Source organism: Lytechinus variegatus, chromosome 6 (genome assembly GCF_018143015.1).
Source record: "Lytechinus variegatus isolate NC3 chromosome 6, Lvar_3.0, whole genome shotgun sequence".
Classification (NCBI taxonomy): Eukaryota; Metazoa; Echinodermata; class Echinoidea; order Temnopleuroida; family Toxopneustidae; genus Lytechinus; species Lytechinus variegatus.
The window spans coordinates 9,345,467-9,360,029 of NC_054745.1; the positions used below are offsets into that span (position 1 = coordinate 9,345,467).

A 14,563-nucleotide genomic window follows, 5' to 3' on the forward strand; every position below is an offset into this window, starting at 1 on the left:
GGAGGGCGCCGAAATGATGTTCGAAGGGATGCCAAAATTATGTTCGAACTGGGGGCCGAATTAATGTTCGAACGGGGGGGGGGGGGGCGAAGTGATGATCGACCTACATGTTGGGGCGCTGAATTGATGTTGGACCTACATGTAGGAGCGCCGAATTGATATTCGAACTAGGAGGGCGCCGAAATGATGTTCGAAGGGATGTTAAAATGATGTTTGAACTGGGGGCGCCAAATTAATACTCGATCTGGGGAGGGGGGCCGAATCGATGTTCGAGCTAGGGGCGCCAATTGATACTCAAACTAGGGGAGCGCCGAATTGATGTTCGAACTAGGGGGGCGCAAAATTGATACTCGAGCTAGGGGGGGGGAATGATATTCGAACTAGGGAAGGCAAATTGAGTTCGAAGGGATGCCGAAATGGTGTTCGAACTAGGGGCCGAATTAATGTTCGAACGGGGGGGGGGGGGGAGGTGATGATCGCCCTACATGTAGGGGCGCCAAATTAATATTCAACTAGGGGCGCCAAATTGATGTTGGACTTACATGTAGGGGCGCCGAATTGATATTCGAATTAGGAGGGCGCCGAAATGATGTTCGAAGTGTGGGCGCCAAATTGATACTCGAACTAGGGAGGGGGGCCGTATCGATGTTCGAGGTAGGGGGCGCCAAATTGATACTCAAACTAGGGGGGCGAAATAATATTCGAACTAGGGAAGGCAAATTGAGTTCGAAGGAATGCCAAAATGATGTTCGAACTGGGGGCCGAATTGATGTTCGAACGGGGGGGGGGGGGCGCAAATTGATAATCGACCTACATGTAGGGGCGCCGAAATGATATTCGAACTAGGAGGGCGCCGAAATGATGTCCGAAGTGGGGGCGCCAAATTGATACTCGAACTAGGGAGGGGGCCGAATCGATGTTCGAGGTAGGGGGCGCCAAATTGATACTCAAACTAGGGGGCGCCGAATTGATGTTCAAACTAGGGAGGCGCAAAATTGATACTCGAGCTAGGGGGGCGAAATGATATTCGAACTAGGGAAGGCAAATTGAGTTCGAAGGGATGCCAAAATGATGTTCGAAGGGGGGGGGGCAAATTGATGATAGACCTAGATGTAGAGGCGCCGAACTGATATTCGAACTGCCGCCTTGTTGTTGACTCATTGTTCCATATATTGAAAGTTTGAAATGCCTTGGCCTTGAGGTTTTTAGGCTTTGGCCTTGGGGATTGAAGCCTTGGTATTGGGTATTAAAGCCTTGGCCTTGACTACAACACTGATGGATATATTGATAGATATTATTTACAGAAATGTTGAAGTTTACTTGCACACACTAAGAAATAAATGTTCAGAATTGAACCCCGAAAGGTTGATGCAAAATAGGCACCCTATGGGTTCAAAAATTGAACCCCTGATTTGGGGTTCATTTTTGCACCCTGCGGGTTCAATATTGCACCCCTAGGGGTTCAATTCGAAATTTAGGGGTGCAGTTTTGAACCCAAAGGGTGCAAAAATGAGCCCCAACCACAGGGTTCAATTTTTGAACACATAGGGTGCTGAATTTGCATGAACCTTTCGGGGTTCAATTTTGAACCTTTATTTCTTAGTGTGCAATATGTAAAAGAATAAATGATACTTTCATTGTAATGGTGAAAGTTTGGGATGCGTTTTTTATTTTTTGACGAATCGTCAAATACTCAAATAACTGAAATAACTCTATGGTTTATATCGTTTTTGTTTCATGTAGTAATGCGTAAAAGACAGCTATATACAGTTGATGATACGACACCTTTTCGTTTCCAACCACGAGTATTGTATGAAAGAGAGAGATAAGAACTTATCGTCCAAAATGATTCGAACTTAAGAGCATTGTTTTCATATTTATAAAGACACTGACAATAAAGTATATTTTTACAGTATATTTATCTTTAGTATCTTCTATTCTTTTTATATACACCGTTTACACGCATTCTGTTTCTTTTGAAAATCTATTTGGAGTATATAAAATTTTAGCAAGATTATAAGATACTTAATCTTTTGATACTTTATATGATTGTTGCAAGAGCGGAAGAGCCAATGTTTGCTGATTAGGATTGACAAGACAACTCACAGTTTTGAATGGATTTCAAGCGAATAACAAAAGATTATATGATAAATTATATCGAAACACTTACAGATCTAAGTAGGCAGTGCACTCCCAATTAGTAAATGCTGAGTGCTGACTACTGAATCTACCTCAAATATATAATAAAAAACATGTAAATTCATATCTTTTTCAAGAATATCTTACCCAAAATAAAATATTAATTTTCATTCATGCAGAATATGCAATTTAGTTATCGCACAACCAGTTTTCATACGCGGCGATACAGGGGCGTCATCCCCGTAAGATTTTTCAACCCCTGAAGCAAAAAGTAGAAAAGAAAAAAATAATGGGAGCACCCACAAGAACAAAGAATGCCTACAATGCAAGAGAGGATTCTGTGAGAAGTAACTGAACTAGACATTACCCATTCGGCAATGGTAGTCAATATTTCGGCACGATTATTACTTGACTTGAAATTAGGGCCCCCTAAGAAATCCTGGATCCGCGCCTGTGATTTACATATTGATTTAAAAAAAATGCTCTGTAAAAATGTCAGTTTTACATGTATGGTCTGAATATTAACATTTTCCAATTGCGCTGCGCGTTTGCGAATTTTGATTTATCAGGTACCTATTATTTTCATGTATTCCATAAAGTTTTTAAAATATCCCTTTTCAGGTCTGATTGTCAAAACGCATCAGCTAGCGCTGCTATGCTTGCATTTTTGATTGGCGGGTTATGTATGTCTCAATATTGATTATATAACAAACTACTTAAAATCCCCTTTTCATGACAGTTTATCAAAAATTTCGGCTCGCGATTTGCGCTCGCATTAATGGTTAAAAATATATCAACTAATTAATGATGCGTCCTATTCATGAAAAAAAGGTGATTGAAATGCTCAGTGTTCAGGTCATAATATCATCAGATTCTGCGCCCTCATTATGCATTAATACTAAGATATCAATTTAATAATTGAATTGTCACTTTTGTTTTATTTCGCGCTTAGCAAGATGAATAGGAAGATATATAGTCATCATATTCAAATAATAACATGTCCTAATGATGTCAAGGTCCTATGTCTCAAAATTAAAGTAATAATGAAACATATCAGCTCTTTATCATGTGCGATTTATATCCAACTTACAAGTTTCCTGAAATATCAGATCGGAATATCAAATATTTTAAGCTCGCGCTTCGCTCGCTTTTATTTTCATGATAAAAGATTGTTTAGAATGCCTAGATTCTAGGTCTAAATCTGAAACACACGCGCGCATTTTCATTCAGTTATCCACTTTCAGATCACAATATCAAAAAACTCTGCTCGCCCTTTGTGCTCTTATTATTAATGTAGGATGATCCTCTTTCTCATCCCGTTCATGATTTACAAAACATGAATAGAGTTTCCCATTCAAGGTCGAAATCTGGATTTTTTACGCTCGCGCTTCGCGCTCGCATAATTTGATTGTGAAATAAGTAATGTCTTCATGGCTAAATGCAAGCAGTCCTTAAAAGGCACTTTTCGATCAGTTCAACACGTACAGTGTATATAAACATTTTTTGCCCGCGCATTGCGCTCTCATTATTAATGTAGGAAGATCCCCTCTTACTCATCTTTTTCATGATTTAGTAAACATGAATAGAATGTCCCGTTCTAGGTCTAAAACTAGAATTTTTCCGCTCGCACTTCGCGCTCGCATCAATTGTTTAGTTATATAGCTATCCTGTTCATGATTATAAAAACTGATTAAAGTTTTCCATTCTTTATGTGGAAATGTCAAAAATTTTCAGCTCGCGCTTCGCGCTCGTATTTATTTGATTGTGAAATATGTAATGTCTTCATGGCTAAATGCAAGAAGTCCTTAAAAGGCACTTTTCGATTAGTTCAAAACGTGTACAAATATTTTCTGCTCGCGCTTTGCGCTCGCATTATTAATGTAGGAAGATCCCCTCTATGATTTAGGAAACATGAATAGAGTGTCCCGTTCTAGGTCTCAATCTATAATTTTTCTAGATGAAGGTAGATGGGAGCATGTTATTTACGTACTTAAACATAAGTAGTAAACTTTGCAGTGTATTTATGTCAAATACTGTTACAGTCTTTAGTTTATGGAATAATGGATTTGTGTGTGATAAATATTGGGAATCAGTACAGATTCGAATTGTTTTTTCTGTAATTAAGTAAATTGTATTAAAGTTTTCCATTCTTTATGTAGAAATGTCAAAAATTTTCAGCTCGCGCTTCGCGCTCGCATTATTTAATTGATGAAATATGTAATGTCTTCATGGCTAAATGCAAGCAGTCCTTAAAAGGCACTTTTCATTCAGTTCAAAACGTATACAAACATTTTCTGCTCGCGCTTTGCGCTCGCATTATTAATGTAGGAAGATCCCCTCTTACTCATCTTTTTCATGATTTAGGAAACGTGAATAGAGTGTCCCGTTCTAGGTCTAGAACTAGAAATGTCGACAATTTTCAGCTCGCGCTTCGCGCTCGCATTATTTGATTGATGAAATATGTAATGTCTTCATGGTTAAATGCAAGCAGTCCTTAAAAGGCACTTTTCGATCAGTTCAAAACGTATACAAACATTTTCTGCTCGCGCTTTGCGCTCGCATTATTAATGTAGGAAGATCCCCTCTTACTCATCTTTTTCATGATTTAGGAAACATGAATAGAGTGTCCCGTTCTAGATCTAAATCTAGAATTTTTCCGCTCGCACTTCGCGCTCGCATCAATTGTTTAGTTATACTGTATAGCTATCCTGTTCATGATTACAGAAACTGATTAAAGTTTTCCATTCTTTATGTAGAAATGTCAAAAATTTTCAGCTCGCGCTTCGCGCTCGCATTATTTGATTGTCTGAATATATAACGTCTTCATGGCTAACTGTATGCAGTCTTTAACAGGACTGGTAGGCCTACCTTTCCGATCAGTTCAAAACGTTTAGCAAAAAAGTCTACTCGCGTTCGTAGTATTGCAGGCACATCTTTTTTTCAGAATGTTCAAATTTTAGAAAAATACATACAATTTAAAAAAAAATGCTCGCGCTTCGCGCAGGCATTATAAAATAAGGATTGTGAAATTACACATTTATTTTGATTTAAAGAATAAAGCTATAAGAAGTGACTTATAGGACTATACCTCCTTCAAAGAAACAAACGAAAAAAAAACATCTTCGAGCGGCCGATCGGGGAAAATATGGCAGAAAAAATATTTCCGGGCCCCTTTATTGGCGAAGACTGGATCCACCCCTGATTCATGTGCCTATGAAATAAGATAATTTAACATGCATTTAAGGCACTTATGATTGCCTGGGGGAGGTAGGGGCCGCCTTTTTTACGAAAAGTACACAGGGGCGCCAAAATCAGGTCGAATTTGGGCCCCCCTCCCTACGAAATCCTGGATCCGCGCCTGGTAGTGGTCCACCTGTATTCCCCCTATCACTTATATCGGGAGGAGAGACCTGCGGGTCATAGTGATTCAGTTCGCTTTTCGTCTCAAAGGCACAGGAGACACCAAACAAATGATGATAATAATAATGATAATAATAGAATGGTATACACTGAAATATTCCATTTTTTTATATTGGAAAGCTTGATTTACTTTTTTTAACATCTGAATTTATTATTGGATAGATGGCGTTTTGCAGCTGTTCGTTCGAAACGCAAAAAGGTCAATGGAGTGTTATGAGACCAAGGTAATGCAAATGAAACAATTATTCTTGATAAAATACTATTTTTATTTTCCACTTTTTCATCACATTTTTAATTTCACTTTAATATATATATATATATATGTACATACATACACTGTTAAAAATGAAATGCTAATTTAGCACTAACAGTGCTTGTATAGTGACTACACTACGAGTGCTGATTTTTTAGTTGAAATTTGAACTAGAAAATCAGCACTCGTAGTGCAGTCACTATACAAGCACTTTAAGTGCTATAACAACACTCCATATTTTACAGTGTATATATATATATATATATATATATATATATATATATATATATATATATACATATATATATATATAAAACAGTTGAAGCCAAACGTTTGCATGCACCCATGGAATTCAGTGAAATTTGTTCGCTTACCAAACATCGTAAAATTTACTATATCTTCATAAATATAAATACTACCATGATGAATTTGGTAAATGAGTGAGCATATTCAGCTCTTTGACATGATTAGAATGCCGTTGGTATTGAATTATATTTTTGGTGGAATTTTCTTTGAAAAAAAAGTAATATTCGTGGCAAATTTATTCATTGTTTGTAATTATAATTCAAACATCGTTTCATAGATGTACATGTATAAATAAATTTCAAATCTACAATTTATATTAAGTGTTCTATCATGATACTGTATGTCACCACTAAACAAAAAAATGTAATCTGAAATGCTTGTGCAGAGAAGTAATCTGCATAAATATTAAATGTTTGTGTCCTCTTTTTATTATTAATGTGTATAAAACATGAAGATATGGGGGGGGGGGTGGCATATAAATATTGTTCAGCTCCTAATGGCAAAATAATGTGATGAAGAGACATGACATACTCATTTGTTTGATATCAAATTTGTCATGATAGCACAAATATGTACAAGATACAGTAAATGTTATGATGTTTGTCAAGTGTCAACATTTTTTTTATTTTCTCAGTGTATGTAAACTTCTGGCCTCAACTGTAGCTATCATGGGCATTGACGAATAGGATGACTGTGCCTTACATTGTTTGGGAGCTATACGCTCCATTTAAATACCTACAATTTTTTTTCTACGGCATTTAATAAAGCCTTATATATATATGCATAATATATATATATATATATATATATATATGCATATCATATATTGTATGTGTATATGAGAACGTTGGCCCACAAAGGATTATTAGATTTATTTTTTAACTTGCAAATGTTTATGAATGAAAATTGCTGCTCTATACCTTCCACTTTAAAAAAAAAATGAAATTGCTTTTCTCCAAAATTTTAAAGGTCAAGTCCGCTCCAAAAAAAATGTTGATTTGAATCAATAGAGAAAAATCAAAGAGGCATAACGCTGAAAATTTAAGCAAAATCGGATGTAAAAATAAGAAAGTTATGAAATTTTAAATTTTGCCGATTTTTCGAAAAACAGTTATCTGCCGAACTCAATGATATGGAGATGAGAGAGTCGATGATGTCCCTCACTATTTTTTTTTTCAATTTTACAATATATCAATTTCTACCGATGTGACTTTAACTTTTACATGTTGAGAGGAATAAAAGTCAGTTTCACATGACAGCAAAAAGAAAATTACACTATTTCATATTTCATACAGAGATATACAGAATGAATATGAGTGAGTGATGTAATCAGTCCCCTCATTTGCATACCGACCAGGATGTGCATATAACTGCTTTGTGAAACGAACTTTGGAATATCATAACTTTCTTATTTTACATCCGATTTTGATGAGATTTTCAATGTTATACTTGTTGGATCGTTCCCCTTTATTCAATTTAACCCTTTCTTGGGTGAACTTGTCCTTTAAGTATTTACCGATGTTAATCTATTTGAATTACAGATAATGAACCCTACCACCAACTCTTCGGTATTAGTAGGTGAATCAAGCTCATCAGATACCAAAGAATATAGGTAAACCCAAATGGCATGTATTTGAATTGTTTGGTTGATCTTCCTCACATGAACTCAATGCTTATCTGAATGATGAGGAAAGTTTTAATTGCAGAAAATACCAAGGGCTCATATAGAATATTATATTACATGGATAACATACAAATTACAAGTATACGAAATGGGAAATGATTTCATATGATAAGGGAGAATTATACCATGATGTTGAGTTAATAAAGTGAAAAATATTACTATGAGCCGCTTCCATAATTAGAAATACTAAGAACAAAGTCAGTCAAAGACTATCGACAATGTGCAAATGACAATATTATTACGTTATTTTCACCTTTTATTTAAAAAAAATGTAACAATAATAGGACTGCAGTAAATGTTTAACCTTTTCTCATTAGACCTCCCATCACCGCGGCTAAAGAACAATCTGAGCAGATTTCTGATACACCATTTACACCGAGAATGGTAAGATTGCTAAACTTTACGTGTTCACTAGCAGGCTTACATGTACCTAATTTCCATATCCATGTTATACTTTAAAATAAAAATAGTTACAAGCAATTATGAAAAAAATAGCAAAAGACTTTTCGATCTAGCATATTAAAAATGATATGTTCCGTAAACCTCCATTATTATAAAAGAAAGCTTTATATTATTGTTAAAAAATTATATTCGACATACTAAGAATCTTGCTATAGGACTGGTCAGAAGTCGGTTTCCCCCAGTAATGGACCTCTTGTTTTAGTGATATTTTAGTTCATAGGTTCATAACGCGTTATATATTAGTTTGAGTAAAAACAAAATGAACAGCTCATTACCACTCGATTGTTTGGCCTTTTTTCTCCATCAACTGACAATCGCGCAAGATATAGATGGGCGCTAGCGGTAAAAAAAAATGTGTGATCAAACTGCATTGCCCCTCCTTTGTTATGCTTTGTTGTGACGGTAATTTGTTTTTGAGGTCACACTAGTTTACAAACTTGCACTCGCTAGCATGAAACAATCATTATCCTCCCGATATATTTCTTCCAAGGATTCTTATTTTTTTATATAAAGACGTAATGATATCATTTACTTTGTTCATAGTGGTTCTCGATGCGGAATAAAAATATTTCAGGTGACGAGGCACACCTTCACTTCCTCGGCAATCTAGATGTACTCGCTATCTTTCCTCATCTCCGCTTCGAAAAGATAGCTACATTCATTTTCCTTCGCAAGTGATAGTTTGTCCATCACCTCCCCAACGGTAATTATTTGCTCACGATGTTCTTTTCTTCAGACTTTCCTGGTTTCATGGGTATCGTTATTGGCATGGATATTTCCACTACTCATTTTGGGAGTCATGATTGCACCTGCGACTGCATCAACCCAGTTCCTTGCTACAAACTCGACCCAAACTCTTAACCTGATCGAAGGTACCAATGCAACAATCAACTTCGACCACCTCAAGTGTCCTCCACCAGCTGTTCCATATTACACGTTCAGGTATCTAACCGAGGAGCAGCCATTCTGTTGTAAGTCCCAAGTTTCCCATTCCTTAATGAGTGGAGGTCTCAAGGAACAAGATCAAGAAGCCAGGTTTTCTGTAGAAGGTTTTCACCTGGATGATACTTTCTCTGCTATCCTGAACATACGTAATGTTTCTGTCCAAGATGGGGGATGGATTGAATTGGTTTACTTTTTACTGAACCACAATGACCATGTCTTCTTAAGAAGAACAGCAGAAATCAATGTGCTTAGTCAACCTAAAAAAGTAAAATGCCATTTTCTCAGGGAAGAGGCGAGCAAGCACCATGTTGTGCGATGTCATGCTCCTGCTGAAAATGGCAAGGTGACAATCAGTTGTTACCAAAATTTTTCAAGGACTCCACCGATAGTTGTCTACACGGACAGTGACGATTTGATTAGGGCAACATTTTTGCCTCCACTTGCCGACCAAGTTCATTGTTGTTCCCATCTTACCACAAAAAATGTAACACAGGAGACATGCGACCATTCAATCTTTCGCTATCCTGAACAAATCCTCTCACCTATCTCTAGCACTGTTCTTCCCCCAGTGATCGATGATTCATTGAACATTGATCATGATCTGTCAACTGAAGGTTTTATGCCTTCTAGCTCAGCAGATCAAGCTAAATTGTCAGGTCTGACGACACTGTGTCTACAAATATTGATTGCAGTGTGCAGCAGCCTTTTCTTGACATAGATTTTAACATTCGAATAGGTGATAGATAGAAACGAGGATCAGAATAATCATTGATAGCAGTGTAACGTATGTTCTTCTGCAAGACTAAAACAAATACATTAGTGATTATTAGTGTCTTCAACTTAATTTGAGTGTTGAGTTAACAAAAAAAAACGTTACGATAAATAACGAGCTTTACGATCAGGGCTAGCAACGCAACACATTGACCTGCCTTTTTGCGCCGTTTTGCTTTAATCCCCACCAAATGAATCATTATCTACGTAAATTGTATATTATCAATAACCGAGGATTAATGGTTAAATCATGCCTCTTGTCAGCTGATGAGCCTACATAATTCTAATGACATTTGTAAAGGAAAATTATGTAATCTCGAATATTCACAAAAAAGAAATAACACTAATACTGTTTTCGTTCCTTTCTCAAAAGTAAATAGTGTCCACCAATGGTAGGAGTGGTGAACTAAAATCCAGAACACGTGTGTATTAGAAATGAAATTGAAGGGATCACTTTTTGGACGATTGCTTTTTAATGAAAATTTCCATATGCACGTCACAACTAGTTCTGCACAAGATCTTTCTTTCGGATGTTGTTATTATTCAGATTCTATGAATTTGTTCTTCTTCTTTTCTTTTGGAAAGGGGGGGGGTATAAACATAAAATCATTCAAGTGGGGATCATAGATATTACTGTCGTATAAAGCTATTACACTCTCTCGGTTTTCATTATTTCAATGAAAAGGTCAATTGTCATTATTTAGGAATATAGTGATAACGTACAGAAAGCTATAACCAAAGAATATTACGTCAAAATCTATTTTCAAAATGTGTTTTGTATTAATAAAGTCACAAATTTTCCTCGATACGCCAATCTGGCCTTGAAAATCTTTGACTCATTACGCCAGTGACATGTACGTACTTAATGAAATTTTCTCTGTTTCTAACTGCAGCTACTTACTTCATTGTGTTACCTTATGTTTTTGCACTAGTTGGAACTTTTCTCCATATTTTAATGTAACATTACTAAAATGGAATATGGTATATTCCATATCAAGAGAAGTAAAGGAGGATCGACTATCAGAAATTGATCGTAAGTAGTTTTATTTTGATTTTGTTTGTAATTACAGGTTTCCTCATATAAATAACTAAATATACGTATATAGGTTTCGTTTTCCTATCATATTGCTCTATATTTTAGCGTGTAGTAGGCAAAAATGTATCTCATTTTTGTGTTGCATATTTTAGTGTATATAAAATACTTGTTTGAGGAAGTTGGAAGCGGTACGTATGAGTTATATTTTACTTGTCAGCTAACTAGATAAAGTGTATTGTATAGTGATTATTTGCAAAATAAATACCGCCATCATGAAAAATGAATACCACATAATGATGAATGTCATGTTGCACAAAACAAAATTAAATGCATTTTTCCATCAATTATGAATCTGAGAGATTTTTTAAGCATTTTCATGATTTGGGTTTGCTACTTTTGAAGAACCTTTTCTTTTGCCCATCTAAGCAGTGTGAAATATGCATAGGTTACAAAAATGAACAATAGGTTTACACGTATGTTTGAAATGTTGAATGATAGTTGTTTTATTTCATTAGACATGTGTATATTTAGAAATCCATTCGAATGAATTGAAATATTCATGTGATTTGTATTTGCATATATTTTATTTTATTTACAACTGTTATATTTGCACGTATACCTGAAAGATAGATCTAGGGTTACCACTCCACAGGGTAAGAGAGTGTTAAAAAAAGATATACTCGTTTATAAGTCTATAATCATGACAACATTTTGGAAAGTTATTTGAATTTGTTCGATGTTTATAGTTCAATGTGCTTCCTTTTACTGTTGTATTGTTTATTCATTTTTGTCTATTGCTCATGAGCATTCTACAGAGATAATTGTCGTCCATGCGTCATCCGATATTTTAGTTTAGGTTAGCAATTTCTAGTTTTATGTTTGTTTCATCAACACTAAGGAAATGTACTCCCCCTCTTGAGTTCATAGATTTTCAATTTATTTTCCACTGATTTATTCACAATGCCGTGATTAACAAAATCATTCCATTTAAATCAATTTTAACGTTATCAAACATGTAGAAAGATTTAGTAAATTAATGTTAAATAAATCCATGTATCAGTGAATATGATAATCTTACACAAAAAACGACAATATTGACTATACCATTCTTTATTTGTAAATATTTAATGTTGCTTTTGTACATAGCTATTACACTCTCTCGGTTAAAACTCTTTCAATGCAAAGGTCGATTTTCATTATTTAGGAATATAGTGGTACATGTGCCATCTCAAAAAGTTATAAACAAATAATATTACGTCAATATCTATCACAAAATATGTTGTTTGTATTATCAAGGTCTTAATTTCTGCTTGATATGTCATTTTGGAAGATCTTTGAAATATTACCCCCACTGATATATACAAACTTAATGAGATTTTGTGTTTCTTAATTCATCTTCCTACTTTATTGAGTTAAGTAATGTAAATAAAAATGTACTAAGTTTTTAACTAGTTGACATTTTATTCATAATTCAATTTTGCACAAGTAAGGATTTTTTTTACATCTTACAGTAACATTACTTATCTGTAAATATATTTCGCATCAAGACCAGTCGAGGAACGACTACTAGAAAATGATAGTAAATGATTTTTTGTTTTAAATACAGGTTTGCTCATATAGATTTATATATATATTTTTTTCTTTTACTTATCATTTTGTTCTATTTTTTAACGTGTTGTAAACAAAAATATGTATCTAATTTTTGCGTTGCATATTTTAGTGTAAAATATTTGTTTGAGGAAGTTTGAAGCGGTAAGTATGAATTACAGTTTATTTGTCAGTTAACTGGAAAAAGTGTATTGTATAATGATTAATTGCAAAATAAATGCCGCCATCATGAGAAAATAATTTGCTTTATAGAAATGAAAAGTGAATACCACATAATGGTGAATGTCATGTTGTACAAAACAAAATTCAATGCAATTCTTTCCATCAATATCTGAGAGAGTTTTTCAAGATTTTCATGATTTCGGTTTGTTACTTTTGCAGAACATTTGTTTTGCCCATCTAAGCAATGTGAAATATGCATAGGTTACAAAAAAGAAAACAGAAAGGTTTACTCGTATGTTTCAAATGCTAAATGATGGTTGTTTTATTTCATTGCACATGTGTATATTTAGAAATCCATTCGAATGAATTGAAAGTATCCGGGCAAAATATTCATGTGATTTGTATTTGCATATATTTCATTTTATTTACAACGGTTATATTGCACGTATACCTGAAAGATAGATCTAGGGTGGCCACTCCACTGGGAAAGGGAGTGTTAAAATAAGATACTCGTTAATAAGTCTATAATCATGACAATATTTTGGAAAGTTATTTGAATTTGTTCGATGTTTATAGTTCAATGTGCTTCTTTTTACTGTTGTATTGTTTATTCATTTTTGTCTATTGCTCATGAGCATTCTACAGAGATAATTATCGTCCATGCGTCATCCGATATTTTAGTTTAGGTTAGCAATTTCTAGTTTTATGTTTGTTTCATCAACACTAAGGAAATGTACTCCCCCTCTTGAGTTCATAGATTTTCAATTTATTTTCACTGATGTATCCACATTGCCGTGATTAAGGAAATCATTCCATTTAATTCAATTTCAATGTGAATTTAATTGATGTATCAGTGAATATGATAATCTTACAACAAAACAAAAATATTTTGCATACCATTCTTTATTTGTAAACATTGATGTTGCTTTTGTATATAGCTATCGCACTCTTTTGGTTATCATTCTGTCAACGCAAAAGACAATTGAAATTCCTAAGAATTGCCATAACATAGTGTGAATTACAATGATGCATTAGTACACGTGCAAATCTTACAAAAACAATGTTTTCCATATCCTTCTTTATTTGTAGATAATTCGATGTTGCTTTTGTATATAGCCATCACACCTCGGTTTTGATTTTTTTAACGCAAAAGTCAATTCATATTCCTTAAAAAATTAAGAATTACCATGTAAGAAAGTTATACACAAAGAATATTATATTATAATCGTACCGCAAAAAAATATGTTCTTGTTTTAATAAGGTCTAACAATTTTGCTAGATACGCCATTTTGGAAAATCTTTGACCCATTACAGAACATAGTTTAACATATTTAGTGATGTTTTTTTTTCTGTTTCTGACTTCAACTTCGACTTCATTGAGTTCAATAAGGTGACAAAAAATATTAACTCCTTTCCTAGCAATATTTAGGAATTATTTTTGCGCAGTGCACTCTAGTTGGCATATGTGTATTCCGTATCAAGACTAGTCGAGAATCGAAGTCGAAGTGATCTCACTATGATTTTGTTTGTAAATACAGATTTACTCGTAAAGAACTTTGAAAGACCACGAATTTTGGTTGATCTTTTAGAGGTCTCTCAATGAACCTACAATGGTCTATGAGGTCTTACACGAGTCTTGACCAATCTTTCAGTGGTCTTCATGGGCTCCAGATTTTTTTTAAATAATTTAAAACAGTCTTATAACAGTCTTACAGGAACATGGTCTGTCAGCGGTCTTTCGATGAACTTTCAAAAGTCTTAAAAGTCTTTCAATGAT

At 34.6% G+C, this 14,563-nt stretch overlaps 1 protein-coding gene across 1 annotated transcript; it reads left to right on the plus strand.

Annotated features, from left to right (window-relative positions):
• The first annotated feature begins 5,725 nt into the window (after positions 1 to 5,725).
• Positions 5,726 to 9,953, plus strand: LOC121416496. Its single transcript, XM_041609988.1, has 4 exons — positions 5,726 to 5,783; positions 7,660 to 7,730; positions 8,120 to 8,186; positions 9,001 to 9,953. The coding sequence occupies exons 1-4, from the start codon at positions 5,763 to 5,765 to the stop codon at positions 9,925 to 9,927; spliced, it is 1,086 nt and encodes a 361-aa protein (XP_041465922.1). The 5' UTR covers positions 5,726 to 5,762; the 3' UTR covers positions 9,928 to 9,953.
• The last annotated feature ends 4,610 nt before the right edge of the window (positions 9,954 to 14,563 follow it).